General features: G+C 51.1%; 1 protein-coding gene across 2 annotated transcripts in view; it reads right to left on the reverse strand.

The window, feature by feature from the left end:
* The window catches only part of RBPMS (RNA binding protein, mRNA processing factor), a 154,737-nt gene that overhangs the window by 21,736 nt on the left and 110,454 nt on the right, over positions 1 to 22,547 (reverse strand). For both annotated transcript variants that reach the window (XR_006353516.1, XM_043969665.1), the window contains exon 6: positions 3,603 to 3,733. Coding sequence is in view for 1 of the 2 variants with exons in the window: in XM_043969665.1 (XP_043825600.1) it covers positions 3,603 to 3,733 (131 nt within the window). In the remaining variant the exon portion in view is untranslated. The remainder of the gene's footprint in view (positions 1 to 3,602; positions 3,734 to 22,547) is intronic.

Below are 22,547 nucleotides of genomic sequence, written 5' to 3' on the forward strand. Positions count from 1 at the left end.
ATATATGTTGTTGTTCAGGTGATTTTCAGTTGAATCTGATTTTTTAATGACCCCATTTGGGGTTTTCTTTCCTCTTTCTTTTTCACCTCATTTTACAGATGAGGAAATTGAGACAAACAGGGTTGGGTGGCTTGCCCAGGGTCACACAGCTGATAAGTATCTGAGGCCAGATTTGCAATCATGAAGATGAGTCTTCTGGGACCCTATTCATGTGCCACCTAGTTGTTCTAACTACCATACTTCCCTCCCTCCATATAAATGCATGTATGTATGTATATATGTATACATAAACACACATACATATATATATATAAATACATATAGCATATATTGGTATATTCACTACCAATGCAGGTTGATATTTATAACTTAGTGAATTGCCTAGAAACTGAGAATTTAAGTGATTTGTCCAAGGTAATACAACCAGTATATTTCAGAAGTGGGGCTTGAATCAGAGTTTGCTTGTTTCTGAGGATAGCTCTCTATCTTACATGCCATATTACCTGGGACAGAGTAAGCATTAAATATAAACAAACAAATAAAAATGAATAAACAGATAAACATATGAATGAATGAATAAATATATGCATATGTATATATGTCTGTATCTACGCATATGTATACATATATGTAAAATTATAGTTTATTATATATTATATGTTTATATATAATAAAATATATCAATTATTTTTTTAAAAGCCAGAATAGAAGCATGGAGAGGAGTCGTGGCAGCGTCATTTCTAGAGCCCTCTAAGGTACATGATCTGTCATTCGAGCCTCATACTAATCTGAAGAAGGGAGAGGCCAGAGGGATTATTACCCTCTCCCATTTGAGGGTGGTGGTGGTAAATGACTTGCCCAGGGTCACACAGCTAGTAAGTGTCAAGTGTCTGAGGCAGGATTTGAACTCAGGTCCTCCTGAATCCAGGGCCAGTGCTTTATCCACTGCAGCGCCACTGAGCTGCCCCCAGCTCTCCCATTTTACCGAGGAGGAAACTGAGGCTCAGAGAGGTTGGGTCACTCACACAGCTTAGACAGGCTTCCAGGACTCTTCAAGGCTGCCTTTTGGCATCGAGATAAATGGCACAAGAGGATATTTCAGGTGATGGCGTCCTCTGTGCTATAATTAATGAGGAGAGAAGATGACTTCAAGAAGACCCAGAGAGACTTGTAGGCACTGCTGCCAAATGGAGGGGCAGAACCAGGAGAACAATGCCTGCCACAGCAGCATTACACAGATGAGGAATTCTGAAGACTTAGGGGAACTGATGAAGAATGAAAGGGGCAGAACCAGGAGAGCAGCTGATACCATTTCAAGCAAACAACCGGGAAAGCTGTCGAGAACTGCTCGACACACTGGCCCCCCATGATTCCGAAGGGTTGACCATGAAACATGCTAGCCTCCTCCCCGCACAGAGGAGACAGCATCGAGGGAATTGCTCTAGCCGGCCTGTGCTTATAAATTAAACAAGGAATTTGTTTTTCTTCTTCTTTTTCCAGTGAGGTGGGAGGGAGGGCAGATAGATTTCTGCTAATTAAAGAAAATACTTAAGAAATGGAAAGTGGGCAGGGGCTGGGGTGAGACAGGTGTTGTATGCACTTTCAGAGGAGGGCAGAGTATTATTAGTTGTTGCCTAATTGGTTTACTCTGTTACAAGAGAGCTCTCGGGGAATGTGGGTAATGTTCGTAATGCAAAAACAAAGCAGAGAACATGGAAAACTTCTCCAAAATAAGGAGTATGGACGGGCACTTCTTCCGAGGTGTTTGGCAGCAGATGAGAGGGGGGACATTCAAGCAGCATGAGGGAAGGGGGGATGATGGATGGAGCAATGTCATGGAGGAGGGGGAGAGATCGACGTATAGATGGAGGGTTCTCTCCCCCGATCCTGGGGCGAAAGGAAGAGAAAGTACGGAAACAAGGGAAGTGGAAGAGGGCTGGGCCAAGTGGGGAGGGGTCATCTGCAGAGAGGGCGGGCCTTCTGGGAGACAGGTGCAGGGCCTGGGTCCAAAAGGAACAAGATGCTCCTCCGATACCTGTATCAGGCCTCTTAGCATAAGCGGCAGCTTCCAACCCAGAGGCGCAGGACTCTCGTCAGTACCCAATGCCATGATCTATTCAGAGATGGAAAAGTCAGAACCCAGAGAGGTGCCAGGTTTGGCCTGGTTTGAATTAACTGGAGTCCCCAGCCAAACAAGAAGGGGGCCTCGCAGCCTCTCCTCATCGCTCCTTCCCAAGACGTCTCTCCTGGGCGCGGTCAGGGAGGTCGCCGTTTGCCGCTTAGTCCATGGGCTGTGCCTCTGAGGCCCCAGGAGCCTCCCGGTGGCTCTGGGGGAGCCAGTCCAGCCCCTGACTCACTTGACAGGCCGGGCCAGGCCGGGCCCCAGAAGCTGCTGTGTATGTTTCCAGTCCAAATTAGGATTTTTCATTCAAAGCCTTCCCACCATCCCTGGAGACTGACGAGCCATGGTTGGAGGCAGAGCTCACAGGCCTCTGCGAGGCTCCTTTGCTCACTGGCAGCCCCTTCCTCTCTAGGAGACAGGGTCACTCACATCAGCCTTCTGTCACTGGGGGGTCGTGGGGCCCAGGGAGCCGTGGAGGGGCTGAGCCCGGAGCCAGAGACCTGGCTTTCCTGTCTGGGTGACCGGGCCTGTTTCCTCATTTGTAAAATGCAGGCGGGAACTTGAGAGCCAGGATTGTGTGAGTCAGTGATCTGTAGGAGCCGGCCCCAAGTCACCCCACTAAGGACAAAGAGCAGGTGGGACAGGTCTAAGAGGAAAGAAGGAAGGGCACAGAAGACAGAGCCCCGCAGCCACTGACTCTCTGACCCTCTGAGCACTTCCCCGAGGCCGTCAGCAGACCGCAGGAGGCAGGGCCGGATGAGCTCCGGGTCTGAAGTCTGGCTCACCTCAATCTACCTGCATGACCTTGGAAAGCCCTTTCCCCTCCTGGGACGCCAGTGGTCTCATCTGGGAAATGAGGGGAAGCGAAGGCCCCGAGTTCTCTCAGAGGGAGGGGACAGGGGACTTGATGAGACATGAGAGCCCTAGATGGGCTATTTCTACAGGAGACAGAGACTGGGAAGGACGCCTTCCCAGAGCGTGGGCTCTGACAGTGCAGCCCTGGGAAGACGCGCCTCAGTATCTCAGGACAGCTGTGACAACCGGCCCCGAGGGGCCACCCCCAAATCCTGCCTTTCTCCATCTCAATAACCCTGGAAATGTGCTGGGATGAGAACTGACCTTCTGCACACTCTACAGACACTGCCCCTGTGCAGGTGCGGGCGCCACCTGGTCCTGGGGACAGCCTCTAGCTCCCTGGAAGCTCCCTTGCCTGGCCCAGCCCCTCAGGTGAGATGAAGGTGAGATCATTAGGGAGAAAAAGGTGTTGGAAACTCTCAGGCAGTGGGTGACAGACATCCCTTCTGTGGGTGGTGCCTCCCAGGCCTGGGAGGGGGATGGCTTCAGGGCCAGGCCATCAGTCATCTCTCCAAGGTGGGTCGGTTAGCGGGACAGGGGTTAGTTGTACTGTGCACTCGAGGGAGGCGAGTTTGAAAGGACGAGTGGTGGAGTGAGTCGGGTCGTGGCGCTGGGTCTGAATTACCTGGGCATGCAGTGAAGCGGGATAGGTGAAAGCAGGAGGGGGTAGAGCAGGCGCCAACTCCGCTGGGTACAGAGGGTACGGGGCCCACACTTCGGGGGTGCTGGGATAAAGTGCAGGCACTGTGAGCTCATCTGCAAGAGAAGAAGAAGGAGGACAGGGTTAGACAGTGCCCGTCGGGGGCGAGGGTCCAAAGAAGGGCCTCCTCCCCAGCCCGTGCCAACCCACCCATAGCCCCGGGAAGCCAGACCGGCCGCCGCTGCCAGCCCGGGCAGCCTCGGGCTCTCAGGCACCCCTCCTCCCATCTCCCCAGGCAGGGCAGGAAAGGGAGACAGAGCCTGCCCTCTAGGGGCGCACAGTCTAGCGGGGAGAAAATACACTTCTTAAAAGGTACTGACAAATGAACAGAGGGGAGGCCCCGGCAGGCAGGAGGGTGGGGAAGGCTTCCTGCAGAGGGCGGGGTTTTAGTAGGGACTCAGAGGAAGCCAGGAGCTCAGCACTTCCCAGCGGCCCGGGGCGGGCAGAGAGAATGGCCCAGCCCAGAGATGGAGGGCCTTTCACGGGAGTGAAGTAATCCAGGCCCTAGCTTTACTGATGGAGGAGCTGGGGACACAAGGGAGGCAGGGAGGAAGTGGCCAAGCCACCAGGATAAGATGCCAGCCAGCATCTATATGCTACTTGAAGCCTCCAAAGCCCTGTACAAGTATAATCCCACTTGACTCCACAAGAACCTGGGAGGAAAATGCTGTTCTTATCCCCATTGGACAGATGAACAAACTGAGGCAGGCAGAAGTTAAGTGATGTGTCATTTCAATTCAGTGGCAAGAGCCTACTGCGTCCTAGGGGCCCAAAGCACCTCATTTCTCCTCTGGCTGCATGACCTTGGCACCAGCCCCCTCCTCCCCCCAGATACCTCCCTCCCACTTTCCAGCTTTCTTGGATGTGTTAGCCCCGCCCCCATTAGATTATAAACTATAAAACCATCTTTTTTCAAATGTGTGTCCTCGGTGCCTGGCACATAGTAGGTGCTTAACAAATGTCTACTGGTTACTGACTAAACATTTATTAAGTACCTGTTGTATGTACCAGGCAGTGCAGACTTGAAGTAAAGGCTAAGGAATTTGAGGGAGAGGGCAGGGACCAGGAGCTGAGCTGTGAAGGGAGAAGGATCTGAAAAGAGGCGATGCACTGGGGGAGACAGGAAATAGAAGGGGGTGCACTGGACAAGTAAGCCAATCTGGCCAAAACACAAGAGTGCAGGAAATGACGAGAGGAGAAATCGGGTGGGCCACAGGGGCTGGAGGAAGGTGGTCGGGCCTCCAGCGAACAAGTGAGCCGGTAGGTCCCATAAGAAAGGGGAGAGCCACTGACCGGCAGCCGCTGCTGAGCTGGGCACGTCACAGTGAGTGATGACACCAGGCCCGATGCCACCTGCCTGGTGTGGTGTGGGCCTGCCCCACAAAGGCCCAAGGCTCTGGTGCTGATCAGGGGCTAGAGGAAGGTAGGGGGCACGTGAGTACAGCGCTGATCTGAATTCAGATCCAGTCTCAGACGCTTCCTAGCAGTGTGACCCTGGGCGAGTCAATTTACCTCACCAGGTGGTTATGATCAACTGCGGTCAGACATGTAATGCACTCAGCACAGCATCTGAGGTGTAGGTCTTCTATAAATGTTAGTTATTACTATTGTTATTACTGCTGTGGTTGTGACGTCATCATCGTCGTTATCTGAGCCGTACCCTCCAATGGGACTGAGCCCCAAGGGCCGATGGAGGCCGGTCCGTGGTTCTGACCCGGGGGCTTCTGGGGCAGAGATGGCCACTGACTGCCGGTTCCCTGTCCGCTCCCAGCTTCAACAAGAGAGACCAGGCAGGTTTGCAGAAGTGGGGTGAGTTGAGCCCTAAGTGACTCTGTCCCTGAGGACTTCACGGGGTCACTCCCCAAGGTCAACAGAGTCCTCCACCTTCCAGGGACTGAAGGATCCCCCAGGCCTCATTCCAGCCTGGAACTGCTTGCCGTAAGCAGGATTTTCAATGAGGGGACCAAGATGGAAACAATTAAGTGGCTGGGCGTATGACGGGGAGGATGGAGCCTGGAGGGCTGAGCAGCCAGGTCACTGAATGAGGGAGGCGAAGGCGGCCGCTGATTCAGCAGAAGCCACCACTGTGGGCCACGTTCTTTGCGCAGGAAGTGACGGCCTTGCTGGGGCGGGGCTCGCTGGAAAGTGGGGGGACGTGACAAAAATCTGGGGAGGCAGAGGCCCACATGGGGTTTCTACAGAAACTGAGTCTGGCAGGGAGAGCCGACCCACGTGCAGATGACAACAGGGCCGGCCCCTTTTACTATGAAAGGGCCATCAACGAGTGGAGGCTGGAGGAGGCCGGGAGGGAGGCCCCTCTGAGGCCGGCCGGCCAGCCAGCACTGATCTCTCCCCGAAAGCAGCCCAGGCTACTCAGGAACAGGCCCCATTGACTGCTCTGGGGAGTCCAGCGAGGCCCAGGACTAAGCAGGGGCCGAGAACTGGCCACCCACCTTCGTCTGTGGGCCAGAACGGCAGCGCGTGAGCGTGCACGTCAGGAAGACGGAGCGCCCGCCTCACTGAAGTCCCGAGGGGCGCTGCCATCCGTGCCCAGCCGGGGACACCCAGCTTGGACCAGAGCATCGCTTGCCCCTGTGGAGGGGGCTGGGCCAGTGCCCAGGACACCGTGTTCCCGGTCACGGTCCCACACAGGCAGCCACCCCTGGCAGGGCAGGCGCCTCCCGGGGGAGCTGCGTCCAGTGGAAAAGAAGCTGGGGAGAGCCAAGTCTCGGGCTTCTAAAAACAAAGATATCGCAGCTGTTTGGCAGAGTGGGAGTTCGGTCCATGATAATAACAATGAGTTGTCATCCCGCATATCATTCAGTTTAGCAGCCAGCTATTTTAAGGTATTCCGTCTATATTGAGAAATCAAGAGCCCCAGGGACCAGGAAGCAAGTCTTTAACCCACCCCTGGCCAGCTCTTCGTCCCCTTCGGAAAAGTCCTTTCGCCCCTCAGAGGACAAGTAGGTAGTGGATGGCACTTCGGTGTCAGATGTCCCTCCTCCCACAGGCTACGGGGACAACCTGTGGCCCCAGCCTTGCTTTCTGCCCCTCGACACCTTGCAACCTCACACAATCCAGTGTTTCTCCCCCGGCCACTTCTTCACATAGAAGACAAGGCTTCACGAATCACCCCCCAAACATTCCAGGTGCTGTCAAGGTGACTTTGGTCTCCCCAAATCGGCCTCCCTGAGGGTGTTCAGGAGTTTCAGTGGGTGCCAATCTAGCTCTGTAATTGTCCAATGTATATTCACTCCACCACCATGACAAGAGGATATACAGAGATCAGAGGAAGGCCTCGTTTGCCACCTCCACACCTTTGCTCACACTGTGCCCTCTGCCTTTCTCTTCACCTCCTCCCTTCAAGTCCAACTTAAAGGCCACCTCCTCCAGGTGATCCTCCCAGATCCAGCCCCTTTCTGCCCTCAGACCCCCCCCCTCCCCGACCCAGTTCTCTCTCCTTTATCCCTCCAGTGCACTTAGAAGAGAATCCTGGGCATCACAGCTCTGTTTGTGGCTTACCCCAAGAGGGTAGGGGTTCTTGGCCCACCCTCATCACTCACCCCTGCCTTGTCTCAGCACACTAATAATAATAATAGCCCAGCATGACCCAATGCAGGTTACGGTGGGAGAGACAACGGCTTGGTACCTTCCACTGTGTGGAAGCCACAGCAGTGGAGACACCATCATGTGAGCCTTTGGCACAAGCCACTTTTGTGATCCACAGGAAAAGAGTAAGGGAAGAGCATCAGGTGTGGACTCAGGACACCTAGTACCAGGCTCTGTCATTCAGTAGCAGCGTGACTTTGGGTAAGTCACTTCCCTTTTCTGGGCCTCAGTTTCCTCCTATGAGCAATGGCCCTAGGAACCTCTGTCCTACCTGCACATCACAGGCCTGAGGTGCTGATAAAATAAGACTGCAAGGTAGGTGGAAATATTTTGTAAAATACTTTCCAAAAGCCAACCTAGTGTTCCCGAAGACAGGAGGGCGCGTGAAGGCAGCCACAGAAGGACGGAGAGAAAAACCTAGCCGGAAACAGTAATAGCCACACTTGAGAGAGCCTAGGCCTGATGAAAAATTCCATTCCAATTATTTTTTAATGAAAAAAGAATCCATTGTAAAATTAGAAAAACAAAGGGGCCTCTTGGTCAGGGGAGGGTGTCCCCTTGGAGGCCTCCCCTAGCAGGGAGCTGCTCCAGGCCCCCCTGAACAAGGCCTCAGAAAAGGCTAGATGGGGCCTGGGCCCAATCACGTGATCTCTTTGGGGGCATGGATGGACTACAAGATCCAAGGAGCTGGAGCTGGAAGGGCCCACCCCCTCATTTTACACAGAAGGAAAGTGAGGCCCAGGAAGGGAAATGATCTCCCCAAGGTCACACCAGTTGTGGGCCTCCACTGAGTGTGAGTGCAGCAAGAGTGTGAATGCACAGCCTGCAAAAAAGAATTGATATGTGAAAAGTCCAGGGAATCCTGCCATGCAACTCCCAACTGTCTGGGCCTTAGGAGAGAGGTCCTTGGGCAGCTGGGTGAAACAGTGGATGGAGTGTCCGGCCTGTAGTCAGGAGGATCCGAGTTCAAATCCAACCTCAGACTCTTCCTAGCTGTGTGACCCTGGGCAAGTCACTTCACCCTGTTTGCCTCAGTTCTTCATCTGTAAAATGAGCTGAAGAAGGATATAGCAAACCAGTCCAGTATCTCTGCCAAGAAAACCCCAAATGGGGTCACAAAGAATCAAACATGACTGCAAAACGACTGAACAACAACAACAATAAACTAACTGAAAAGGGACCAATGGCAGCCCTTGATTCACTGATACATATGAGGACAACAGAAAGGCCAATGATTGTCTTTCATCACATTAGAAATATTTAAAATCATAACTGAAAATACTCCAGAAATTTGCATCTGCCCATGGAAAACAATAGCTTCATCTTAGAAAAAACTGGCCATGCAATTACATTGTTGGTGGAGCTGCATATTGCTGCAATTTGCTCAGAAAGCAATCTGGTTATGCTCCAGGGCAGTGAAAAAAATTGATCATACCCTTTAACCCGGTGTTCTCCTTACCTGCACTAGAGCCTGAGGACATTATTAAAGGGGAAAGGCCTGCCTGCAGAGTGCATCCCTAGTAACTGGCTGATAATTCAAGGCAGGAAATAGAGCATGTGCTCAAACCCAGGTGGGACTGTTGTGCCCGGCTCCCCCCTCCAAGCTTCTCTGATTCTAGTGGGAATCCGTTTCCAGTTCACTACTCAGATGGCAATGCCAACAGTGGGGATCCCAGCTTCGAGTGTTAATCTCTATTTTATTAGACACTTTTCTTTCTTCCTTTTTCTTTTTTCTTTTTTTTTTTTGGTGAGGCAATTGGGGTTAAGTGACTTGCCTAGGGTCACACAGCTAGTAAGTGTTAAGTGTCTGAGGCTGGATTTGAACTCAGGTCTTCCTGACTCCAGGGCCAGTGCTCTATCCACTGCGCCACCGAGTGCCCCAGATTAGACACTTTTGATAAAGGAGATTAAGATTATTTTAGTGCTTGGGGCAGCCTGATGTCCTTGGTACAGGGCACCTACTGTACCAATGCAGAAGGGTGACTAAGCCAGGGTCTGGACTTGAACCCAGACCCTTGTGCCTCCAAAGCCCATTGCTTCTAGTAGGTTGACAGAATTTTTTTGGTAAAAGTGTTTTAAATAAACTGGAAAGAGAATCTGTTGTGCATAGAATACCTGCTGCGGGGAGGATGGGGATGACTCACCACCTGTGCAGGGTGAGCTGATGGTCCAAAGCAATCCCCTTTGTTCCCTTTCATGCCCACATGGTGCTCATACTGGCCTGGGCCCTCTGAGAGGCGGGCTGGGGGACACACTAGGCGCTCAGTCTGCTCTCAGGAACCTGGGAAATGTGTCGCTATCATCAAACTCCCAGAGGTGAGGGGACACCTCCAGGGACAAGAGGTCACGCGGGGGTGGGAGGGTGGAGGTCAGAACGCCGGAGCTTGGCAGCCTGGCCCATCCACCACCCACTCAAGTCTGCCCAGGGCCAGGTCGAGGGTTCTGGGAATGTGGAGAATGGCTTGGTTGGTCTGTTTCTGTAAACAACTGCCCAGTCCCCGGAGAGCTGGGATGAGGGCCCACTGCCTCCCTATCAACATGGGGGGGGGTGATGGGGGAGGGGGAAGGGGAGGGGCTGCAAAGAGGGAACTGGTCCAGTGGCTCCTGGGAGAAAGGGGCCCAGCAGGGCATGACTGACCTACAGCACGAAGGCCCTCTCTAGCCTTGCTTGTCACCGTGTTTTCTTCTTCTGGGTCACTCCCTGGGCTTCAGGTTCTCCATTTCTAAAAAGGGGTGGGGGCTGGGGGGAAGTTTATGGTTCCTACTGAAAACTGGAAAGGGCACAGCCCCAAGAAAGGAACAGGCAACAAAAGCCATCAACTGTCCAAGATGGATTTAGAAAACCATTACCCAGAAGATGAGCTTCTTTTAGCTTCAATGGAAAGAAGGGCAAGGACCCCTGCTCTGAGGAACAGGAGCATGGGAATGGATCTCACCAGCGAGAAGGCAGAACTACTCAACCCCTGATTCTGCTTCTATTTTCTCTGAGAAGGATGATTTCTCTTGGACTGGAAAGGAACATACAGAAATGGCGAACAGGGGGCTGACACCCAATATAGGGAGAGAGGGAAGGAGGGAGAAGGAGAGGAAGGGAAGGAGGAAGGAAGAGAAGGAAGGAGGGAGGGAAGTAAGAGGGACCCGACTTGCTCCTGTGGAGAAGAGAACAGAAGACAGGACAGCTTTGAAAGTTGCATGTTGATTAGAAAAGGGAAAAGGACCCACATGTTCAAAAATATTTATAGCTGCTCTTTTTGTGGTGGCAAGGAATTGGAAATTGAGGGGTTGCCCATCAGTTGGGGAATAGCTGAACAAGTTGTGGTATATGAATGTAATGGAATTCTATTGTGCTGCGAGAAACCAGGAGCAGAAGTTCAGAGAAACCTGGAAGGACTTGCATGAACTGATGATGAGTGAGATGAGCAGAGCCAGGAGAACATTATACACAGTATCAACAACATTATGGGTTGATCAACTGTGAAAGACTGGATTCTTCTCACCAATACAATGTTACAAGAAAGTTCCAGGAGACTCGTGATCGAAAAGGCTCTCCAAATCCAGAAAAAAAAAAAAAAAGAAACTGTGGAATATGGATGCTGATTGAACCATACTATTTCTTTTGGTTTTGGTGCTGTTGTTTCTCTATTTTGAGGTTTTTCCTTATTGCTCTGAATCCTCTCTTATAGCATGACTGATGCAGAAATATGTTTAATGTTGTTATGTATGTGTATATATATATATATATATATATATATATATATATATATATATATATATATATAAAACTATATAGGATTGCTTGCTGTCTGAGGGAGGGGAGGGAGGGAGAAAATTTTGAAATTGGAAATCTTATGTAAACAAATGCTGAAAGCTATCTTTACATGTAACTGGAAAATAATAAAATACTTTTATTTAAAAAAAAAAAAAAGAAAGTTGGGGCAGCTAGGTGGTGCAGTGGATAGAGCACCGGCCCTGGAATCAGGAGTACCTGAGTTCAAATCCGGCCTCAGACACTTAACACTTACTAGCTGTGTGACCTTGGGCAAATCACTTAACCCCAAATGCCTCACTAAAAAAAAAGAAAAAAAAAGAAAAAAAAAGAAAAAGAAAGTTGTAGGGCATCTAGGTGGTGCAGTGGATAGAGCACCGGCCCTGGAGTCAGGAGGACCCGAGTTCAAATCCGGCCTCAGACACTTAACACTTACTAGCTGTGTGACCCTGGGCAAGTCACTTAACCCCAATTGCCTCCCTAAAAAAAAAAGAGAGTTACATGTTGAAATTATTATATACCTAAAAAAGAAAAGCGACCTCCGCACAAAAGAGAGTCTCAGTTTTGTGTGTTGTTCTGTCCTGCTCTATGTATATAGATGCTTTATCTAGTGCTCTTATTTATACATGTATATAGAGATGCTTATTTTAGTTGGTGTTTGTTAAGTTCAGAGTAAAAAGAAAACAAGATGGAAAAAAAGGAAGGAAGGAAGGAAGGAAGGAAGGAAGGAAGGAAGGAAGGAAGGAAGGAAGGAAGGAAGGAAGGAAGGAAGGAGGGAGGGAGGGAGGGAGGGAGGGAGGAAGGAAGGAAGGAGGGAGGAAGGGAAGGAAGGAAGGAGGGAGGGAGAGAGGAAGGGAAGAAAGGAAGGAAGGAAGGAAGGGAAGGAAGGAGGGAGGGAGGAGGGAGGGAGGAAGGAAGGAAGGAGGGAGGAAGGGAAGGAAGGAAGGAGGGAGGGAGAGAGGAAGGGAAGAAAGGAAGGAAGGAAGGAAGGGAAGGAAGGAGGGAGGGAGGAAGGGAAGGAAGGAGGGAGGAAGGATGGAAGGAAGGAAGGAAAGAGCATGCCGTAGAAAGCCCACTTACAGGAGCTGGGAAGAGAAGATGCACTTGTTGCTCTTGGCCTCAGAGAAGGAGAGGCCTGGGGAGGTCAGAGGACAGAGATAAGACAGAGGCTCTCTCAGAGTGGCATGGGTCCAATTGGGAGAGGCAGTGTCTATCAGTGGCCGCTCGGGGGTGCCATGGATAGAGTGTTGGGCCTGGACTCTGGAAGAGCAGAATTCAAATACAGCCTGGAGATATTTCCTCACTGAGTGACCCTGGGCAAATCACTTCACCTCTGCCTGTCTTGGTCTTGTCATATATAAAATGAAGACAGTAACAGCTCCTAGCTCCCAGGGTGGTTGTGAGAATCAAATGAGTCAATGTTTGTAAAGCACTTTGTAAATCTCCAATGCTAGCTAGGCCTCGTCATTAATGTGATTTCACCAGGAGAGGGTTTTGGTGAGGGAAGAGGCCCCTTGTTGGCTCCATCATGGGGGAATTTTTCTTTGGGGGCCGGCTGACCTGAAGGCCCCTGAGTTTCTGTGAAGGACTTACTCAGGAGGCCTGGAGTCTCACTGGAATCACTCAGAAGATTAATAGGTTGCCCCGCTAACTCTGTAGTTAGATAAACAGTGAAGGCTTGGCAGGGCCGGCCAACATCCACAACCCCCCAGCCTGGCCCGGCTCCCACCCCCCGGATTCCTGAAGCCAGCGCTCATCCAGGCCTCCTGGGAGAGCGGGGCCTCCTCACCAGGGCTCGGCCCCAGCCCTCTCAGCCCCAGCAATGACTCATAAATCCATCCCATCGTGGGGGGCTCTCAGGCTGCCTGGAGGGGGCTTGGGATGGCATACTCACTGCATACTTCCTCATTTACCCATCAACAACGGTACTCCTCGGACCCAGGGATCTGGGTTAAGCTGAAGTTAGCATGGCTAACCCACACCCGACCTCCTTCTTAGGCACCGTGGGGAGGCCTCTGGGTGTCCTCCGTCCCACCTGGTACCACCCTAGGGTGAACCCCACAGCGACAAGAGCTCAGGTGACTCAACGGGTGAGGGCTGGAGCCTGGCCTGGGATGCCGGGAGCTCACCTTCTCCCGCAGCTCCTCAGACCCCACCAGGGAGGCCAGGCAGCTCCGGATGAGCTGGGGAGGTGAGGACATGATGCTATATAAGGTCCTAACTCTCATTTGCTTATTCATCTGACCATGGGGATGCCGGGGCCCAGAGGAGAGACAGAACGAGAGCAGGGGGAGGGGAAGGAGAGCCCGAGCCTTTTCTTCATTCACTTCCTATCTAGTCAAGCCCATGACATGCCTCCAAACACCCTGCACCGCAGTGAGCCTTTAGAAAGTCCCAGTGATGAGATCCTGGCCTTGGGCCTGGAAAGGACATTGGCGACCCTCTGGTCCATCCCCTCATCCTACAGAGGATGAAACTGAGGCTCAGATAGGCTGACTTGCCCCACACTGCACTGGTAGCATATGAGAAACCAGAATCCGAACCCAGGGCCCTCCCCCTGCATGATGGGGACCTAGGATGGGACTGGGTTCTGTACTCTGGGGAGCACTGAAATGTGACCCCCGAGTCTGATCTGGGCTGGAGTGACTGTGAAGCCATCTACTACAGTCTCAGGAAGGTAGAGCAGCCCCCTCCATGTACAAGGTCACTCTCTCCATGGCTATAGGAGGCCTACGGTGCCCTTCCTGCTGTGTCCCAGAGCCCCACTACCACGTGGGGGTCATTGTGCCGGCGGCTGGAGGAGAAAGGGGTGTGCATGCTGGCAGCGGGGGCTCACGTGTGTGAGTATGAGTGTGTGTGTGTGTGTGTGTGTGTGTGAGTGTGTAGGGGGTCATTCCCATGCCCAGACACAGACAGTAATAGGAGAGAACACACCCAGAGAGTTTCCCCAAAGCCTATTGGGCTGGCCAAACTTCAACAGATATACTGGGGAGCTCAGTTCTGGGGGTCAAACAGAAATGGACATGAATTGGCAAAGTGGGAAACTGAGAAGATTCCAGATATTCTCCGGATTCTCCCCACCATTTTCATACCACTTTATTAAAGCCTGGGCAACCAGCAATACCAGTACTAGGTCTGTATCCTAAAGAGATCATTGAAAAGGAAAAGGACCCACATGTACAAAAATACTGATAGCTGCTCTCTTTGTGGTGGCAAAGAATTGGAAATCGAGGGAATGCCCATCCACTGGGGAATGGCTGAACAAGCTGTGGTATATGAATGTAATAGAATACTATTGTGCTGTAAGAAATGATGAGCAGGTGGATTTCGGAAAAACCTGGAAAGACTTCAGTGGACTGATGCTGAGTGAAGTGAGCAGAACCAGGAGAACACTCTACACAGTGACAGCAACATTGTGTGATGATCATCTGTAACAGACTTAATACAAGGCAATGCCACAAGTCTTAGGGTGGAAAATGCTCTCCACATTCAGAAAAAGACCTGTGGAGTCTGAATGCAGATTGAAGTAGACTACTTTCATTTTTGTTGTGGCTTTGTTGTTATCGTTCTTGTTTATTCTTCCTTGTGTTTTTTTTCCCTTTTTGTTCTGATCCTTCTCTCACAACATGACTAATGTAGAAATATGTTTAACATGATTGTCATGTATAACCTATATCAGATTGCTTGCTGGCCTCAGGAGGGGAGAGGGAAGGGAGGGTGGGAGAAAATTTGGAACTCAAAAAAAAACCAAACTTTATATGTAATTGGAAAAAATTAAAAATAAAATTAAAAACAAAAAAACTGGGCAACTCAAGAGAAAACTGGCCCCCGGGGAGCCGTCACTTTCCCGGCTCAGCCCATTATTCCTCACTCACACCCCACATGAGTCTGACCGTTCCTGTGAGCTGTTCAAAACTGAAATAGATTCAAGGAATTAGAGTAACGCGCCGAGCAGATCCAAATAAAATGGGCTTCGTAAAGGAGGTTGTGCTCATTTCAGCCTAAGAACAGTCACCAAGTCAGGGACACCAGGGTATCATTGGGTTCATGGCCAAACCACGGAGGAAGAACTAGGGGAGGAGGGGATGTCAATGCGATGAGCAATGCCCCATTGACTGTTTTTATCCGGGCTGGGCTCTGGGTACTTCTACACAACTCTTAATGATGTCTGCTCAAGCCATGGAGCTGCTTCCCCATCCTCATCCTCATGTCTGTGGCTATGGATGTCACTGCTCACTAGCTGCCCCGTGAGCCCCCAGCATCATGAGGGGCCACACGGAGAGGGACAGGGCTAGAACACTCGGGGCTGTGAACTTGTCTTAAAAATATCTGGACTGCATTTCGATAGAACCGCTTTCCTTTGTAATCTATGTATTTTATGAATTTACAAATGATTCTGAGAAGAGGCCCATGGGCTTCATTCGGTTGGCTGCCAAAGGCAGAGGGGAGGGGGGATGGATGGGCAGGTCCCCAGTCAGCCTTCAATCTTATCTTCAATCTGGGGGGTTCTGGCCAATGGTCCTCAATGGACACTCTCTCTGCAAGCTCAGCATGCTGGCTGCCTTCACTGTAATGGGACGCGTGTGAGCTCCATGAATGGAGCCATTCTGGATGGGAAACGAGGATGCTCCATCGTATTTCCCAGTGCAAAAGTGGTTCCAGGCCTCTGAAAACCAGCATAAAAGCCAATGAGCAGCAGCTAGCTAGGTCCTGCTGGCTTCTCTGGTGTCGGAGGCCCTGAATTCAAATCCTTGCCATGCTAACAACAAAGAGGAAGGAACTCCTTGGGTAGCATGGGACAGCTCTGCGATCTAGGTCCTAATCACTTGTCTGACCTTAATTAACCTTATAATTCTTCCCCAGCTACACCGGTCACTCTCCAGTAGTCTGCTGAGCTGTTCCCATTATGATCCGGCCCCCACGACCAAGCTCAAGGGAGGAGTCGCCTCTGAGTTCCTCTTGTTGAAATGACCCCACAGCTGCAGGGACTTTTGGGGGCTTCCCCAGCGCCTGCAGGCCTCAGGGTTGGCCGGCTCACCCTCTGCTGTGGATTACAGATAGCTTGTCCCTCTTCCTTGCTCACCCCGCCTCCCACTCAACCGTCCCCGGGACTAGGGGCTCAGGACATGACCCTGATACAAAGGGGGACAGCCCAGGAGGACGCACAGTCCAGTGGAAAGGACGCGGGCTCTGGGGTCTACAGCGGCTTGCAGCCTTGCCTGGGTGGCCCCTCTCTGGGCCTCAGTGTCCTGATCTGTAAAATGAAGTCCCTTTCAGCTATAAAAGCCCCCGACCCTCACGCCATTTCCTGCCAATGGCTATAAAGGGCTTGGCAAGGCGGATTCCCAACGACCTCCTTGGGAAAACAAATGAGGCGGCAGAGACTTGATCCCGTCATCCCCCCTCAAGAGGCTGCTTGGATAGCAAGCTGATCTAGAGCCCGCCTCTGGATGGGTCCTTCCCCGCAGGCCGCCTTGCAGACTGGGGGTTTAATAGGACGAATTTATTCATTTCCTAAGAACGTGGACTTGAAAAGAAAAATCCCAGCCTTGGGCAGCTTGCCCCCATCCATGAGCCCTTTGACAAACATCCCCAACATGTGGCCATCCAGCCTCGGCTTGGAGACCTCCGGCGCAGGGGAGCTCACCCCCTGCAGGGCAGCCCATGTGACTAACCTCAAGTCTGCAGACAACTTCAGTTTTCCCTAAAACAAGTGATGAAATGGCAACAAGAGGGTCAGACAATCTGCTTCTGGTGTCCTGCGGTGTGAGTGGAAGTAGGGGTGGAGTTTAGAATGGGAAGAATTTCAAAGGAAGCTTTTCCTGACCTGCCGCTTCATTTGGCCTTTCTGCCAGCCCCCTCCTCCACGCCCTCTTCCTTCTGGTCCTAGTTTTGCCCTGGGGGGGGGGAGGGGGGCAAGTGAAATCAAGTTAATCCTCCTCTACTGGCTCAAACTCCACACCGGACTGTGGCAGGAGCCTGGATTTCCCCTGCCCAATATAGAGGCCCGGGCGGGGCGGGGCAGGGCAGGGCAATGGGTGGAGATGCACTTTTCACTAGACCAAGATGGCAATCCAAGATGCTCACTGTCATCTCTGTCTGCTCCTTGAGGAAAGAGGCTGCTCATGAGGACCCACGGAGAAGAAGCATTTAGAGCAATCAATGAGGACGTCTGCTCTTCCAAATCTGAAGCCCACCTTGAGAACGGCACTGCTAACAACTGACCAGTCCATCCGCATCTGCCTCGCAGGCCTCTCCAAGCGGATCCCCAGCGACATCCCAAACTCCACGTGTCCCAACAGAACTCGCCTTCTTTCCCCCAAACCTCCCCACCTCCTCCTGCCTCACTCACCCACACATCCTCTTCCATCCGGTGACCCGGCCTCCTGGCTGTCCCACGAACAAGGCCCTCCCTCTCTCAGCTCTGGCCATCCTCTGTCCTCTGTCCCGCCCACTGGCCTCCTTGATGTCCTCTAAGTCTCCAGTGAAATCATCCCTCCTGCAGGCTCTTGATCCCACCTCTTCCCTCTTGGTCCCTATTCATCTAGCTCATCAGTCTACATTTGCTTAGATTTTGACTTTCTCACGAGATTGTAAACTCTCTGAGAGCAGAGACTGTCTTCTGTCTCCTGTTGTACTCTCAGTGCTCACTTAGCATGACACCTGGCATACAGCAGGTACTTAATAAATGCTTATTAACTGGCTGCTAGAAGGGCCCTTGTGGATCCATCACCTAGTCCAACTCATTCCTTCTCCAGATGAGGACACAGATGCCAACACAGGTTAAGTGACTTGTGTAGAGGTTCTGAGGAAGTCCATGACCCAGGCGAGACCCGAACCTCAATCCTCTCACTCTAAGCCCCGTCCAATGCCCTCAGTATCATCATTTCTCCTGTTTTATGGCTGTCGGCATATTCTTTTCCTTATTCTGCTCACTTCACGCTGCCCCAGTTCACAGACTTCTTCCTAGGCATCTCGGCAGCCCCCACTTCTTACAGATAGTAAAATTCCATGACATGCCTATGCCACAATTTGTTTAGCCCTTCCCCAACGGATGGGAGTGTCAGCCGCTACCAAAAGTGTTACTATTATATTTTAGTGTATATTATTTCTGTCTCAGCTCCCCTTGAAAGACAACGGCCACTTGGAACACACCACTGCCGTATGCCTTGCAGTAAAATCAAAGTGTATGAACAGCTCAATCACTTTTCCTGAATAATTGTCAGGAGTGGCTAGACCCCAATGGAAAAGTGTGCCTGTCTGATGTCTACCTTTTGTTGTCTTGGCCCATTTGCTGGGTTTGAAGTGAAACCCCGGAGTTGTTTAGATGCGCATTTTTCTTTTAAGAGGTGAATTGGAGCCATCTTCCCAATGGTTGTTAACAGTTTATAATTCTCCCTTTGAGAAGTGCTCTTTCATATCCTGTGACAACTTATGCAGCCCTCAGGGACCATTTCAAGGGCTGTTCCCATTAATAAAAGCAAAACTTGAGCTTCAAGTGTTCTCAATAACTTGCCTCTTTCTTTGATGATCACAGCCATACAGGGAAGGACAGCAAGAAAGAAGAAAGGAAGAAAATTACAACAAAAAGATCAATGGTTTCCACATTCTCCAGATATTCTCTGGCCTAGCTGCCAGTGAGGAAGAAAAATGCTTGTGCTTTTGGGTTGGTTTGGCTTTTTAAAATTCTTTTTTAGTTCTTATTTATTTATTTATTCATTCATTTATTTATTCATTCATTCATTTATTCATTCATTCAATTATTGATTGATTGATTGATTGATTGATTGATTGATTGATTGGTGAGTCAATTGGGGTTAAGTGCTCCAATTGCCCAGGGTCACACAGCTAGTAAGTGTTAAGTGTCTGGGGGCGGATTTGAACTCAGGTCCTCCTGAATCCTGGGCCGGTGCTCTATCCACTGCTCCACCTAGCTGCACCCAGTTTGGCTTTTTTAAGGAGGAAATTGAGTTCATTTCTTGCTCAGGGTCACCCAGGTTATAAGGCTCATGAGGCTGGATTTGAACTTGGGTTTTTCCAAGTCCAGGCCCAGCATTCTCTCCACTGAGCAAATCCACCTCTTCCTGACTCAGCTCCTCAACTATAAAATAGGAACAATAAATACTAGCCCCTACTCCCCAGGGGTGCTTCTCCATTCCCCATGTGTCTATGTCCTCTGGGGAAGGTGCACCACACACCAGCTTGGGTGACTCCTGGCCCTGCCAACACCTGCCCCCTAAAGGGGTAGACCATCGCCCTGGGCTGGATCCCCCTCTCCATGACTCAATGCTGTGAGTGTGGCCACAGGACCAGCAACATCTGCCCCAGGCCTGCCCTGAGGAAGTGTTGGCCAGCCTGGAGGCTCCTACTCCCTCTAAAGCTGGAAGGACCTCAGAGGCTGGCTAGTTCAACTTCCTTGTTTTACAGACGAGGAACCTGAAGCCCACCAATGGTGTGGGGATTCACCCAGGGTCACAAGGGTGGGAACTGACAGAGGTGGGATGGGGCAGCTTGGGTCAGGAGCATCCCTGCCAATCGCGGGGGGCTGCCCAGTATGACCCCACGTATTCAGTAATAGGCCCGACTTCTTAGACTGCTAGGCTGGAGTCCTGTCCAAAGTCCACCTTCCCCTTGACCCTGGCCCCACCATTCTCTTCTTCTGAAGATTGTGGGCACCAGGAGAGGGCACAGGGCCCCATCCCTCCCTGGCCATCACAGAGGTCTATGTCCATCACAGCAAGCTTAGCTCTGATGGACCACTCAACATTTAGCGTGTCTGTCCTCTGAGTTCCAGGCCTTCATGCCAGCCAGGAGAGAGCAGCACCGGACAAATGGGTAAAGCCAAGCACACTGGAAGCAAACAAGGAGATGATTTCAGGTTTCCTTTAGGACGCTGCATGCTCAGAGAGAATCAAAGACTCTTTTGGGGGGACAGAACAAGCATTTTACTTCCAGTAGGTAGATGGGGTTGGGGGTGGTAGATAGAAGCTCACTCATTTGTCCCCTTTGTCTGAAGAACTGGTCCTTAATTCCTTTTCCTGTATTGCCCCACCACCATGGCTAGGGCCACGGACCAGTGCTCCCTCTGGTCATCCTTCCAGAACTCCCCCAAGGGGCTAGCTGCTCAGTCCTACAGAGGTCAGTGAAGCACAAACAGGAGGGGATAAGTTTGACAAAGACAAATCTTTACTTCTGTTGTGTTCTAGGTACAGTTTTTCTTTCTGCAGCTGCACTTTGACTTTCCTTTCTATTGTCTAGGTACCCATCCTCCTGATGCAGGAGGATGACAGATAAAAGTGTCTCACCCCTCCTATGAGGTAGGCTCCATTTCTGTGTCTTCCTGAAAGGAGGCTTCTGTCAGCAATGCTTGCTGTAGCATTTCCCCATTGTTGCAGCAGTTTCATTCATCAGAGTGCACGGGGTCATCAGAGCCTCACAGATTTAGGATCCAGTCCTGCCATTTTGCAGATGAGGAAGGTTAACTGACTTGGGTAGGATCCCTTGCCTGAGAGTTGGTGTCTGAGACACTATTCAAACCCAGTTCTTCTTGGGTCCAAGTTTAACCTTTTATCATGCCACCTAGCAGCCCAAAATTTACCATTTTTTTTTTTTTTGTGAGGCAATGGGGGTTAAGTGACTTGCCCAAGGTCACACAGCTAGTAAGTGTCAAGCGTCTGAGGCCGGATTTGAACTTGGGTCCTCCTGACTCCAGGGCAAGTGCTCTCTATCCACTGTACCACCTAGCTGCCCCCAGCCCAAAATTTAGACTGTAACTAAGAGGAAGAGTTAACAGGACCCACCTGCTCTGGAAATCAAGGGATGTAGAAAAGACTAGAGGAAGGTCTCAAGTGTGCGGGGTAGATTCACACTGCGGGGTTTCTAGGACATGCACAAAAATGGCAAAGCATGAGCAGACATGGATGACCCACAATCTAACTGGGGTGAGGGGAGTGATGGGATGCTCAGAGGAGATCCAGGTAAACGCCAAAGAAGCCAATTCTGAAATCATGGCATGGTCTATCTCCGTGAATTCTGTGTTTGTAGCATTTTCCTAAGGCCTCAAATAACACACTTTCCCATTCCCCTGGATACTGAACTAGCTTGATGGGAGGATGTGGCCAAGTGACATTTCCTGTGCCTTCTAAAACATTAGATGATTTTCTTTTAATTATTGAAGTTACTGGAAAGAAGTATAAACCTCCTCAGTGGGAAAACGTTAGAATTCTAAATAACGCTTATCCCAACCCAGCATTCCTAATGGGGGAGTCATTCAGAAAATAAACTTTCCATTTGGGCATCTGACTGCAGGTGGAGAAAGATAAATGCATTTTGGTGCCGTTGCTAATCTATTATGCCTGCCCCCGGCAAACTTCAAATCTACCAAAACCCCCTTTTAAAAAATATGCTGGGGCAGCTAGGTGGCGCAGTAGATAAAGCCCCGGCCCTGGAGTCAGGAGGACCTGAGTTCAAATCCGGCCTCAGACACTTGACACTTACTAGCTGTGTGACCCTGGGCAAGTCACTTAACCCTCATTGACCTGCAAAAAAAAAAAAAAATGCTGATTTGAGGCTGCACAATGGGGGAGGAGTGTGTGTGGAGGGGGGGAGGGAGGGAAAGGCTGGACTTTGATGGAATAGTCTTGGGTTTGAACCCTGTCTTAGAGATCATCTGGGCCAACTCTCTCATTTCACTTTTAGGAAAACTGAGGCCCAAGGGATTGGACCCATGTTCTTTGACTCCAAACCTAATGCTCTCGCCTCTGTGCCTAACCAAGTTCAGCACCATGATTCCTGGAGAAAGTTGACAAAGGACAACAGTGGAAGGACATTATTGGTCAGCATGTGTTTTCTGTTATGGAGTCTAAGAACAAAAACCTTGGGCCTCCTTCCGGACATGCCCTGCAGGACTGCACACTGGCCTGTCTCTATCCTGCCCAACCTCTAGGGGCTGGGGTGAGGCCTCTCCTGGGTGGGAACCCAATGCCTAGAGCTGCTTCTAGCTGAGAAGGCTCAGGAGTTGTCCAAGGTTCTGAGCACCTCCCTGAAAGACACTGGGGAAAGACACAACGGGGTGTCCTCCTGCTGGACTGAAGAGATGGGCCCAAGGACTCCTCAAACACTGACCATCCATTCTTAGAGCCTTGGAGGCAGGCCAGGCCAGCTTCTGGCCTTGGCTCTCTCTGATTATGGGCCTTTCAGCCCCAGTTTCTTCCGGGACACTTGGCAAAGAGCACACTAGGTGTCCTCACGTCGAGTCCTTGGCTCTACCAGCATCCCTGCAGTCCATGAGCAGTTCAGTGGTTGGCAGCTCTGCTGTGCCCGCTCTGAGAGGCTGGGTCTGCCATATTCATTCCCTCTGGGACAGCAGCATTCAGGAGAATCTTGGTGGTGCCGGCTGAATCCCAGAGGAGATAGGTCTGGAGACCAGGGAATTCTATCGTGCCAAGGGGGAAAGAGTTCGGGGTGGGGCCAGCTCATCTCCCCTGTCCCTGTGC

Source organism: Dromiciops gliroides, chromosome 6, assembly GCF_019393635.1.
Source record: "Dromiciops gliroides isolate mDroGli1 chromosome 6, mDroGli1.pri, whole genome shotgun sequence".
NCBI lineage: Eukaryota > Metazoa > Chordata > Mammalia > Microbiotheria > Microbiotheriidae > Dromiciops > Dromiciops gliroides.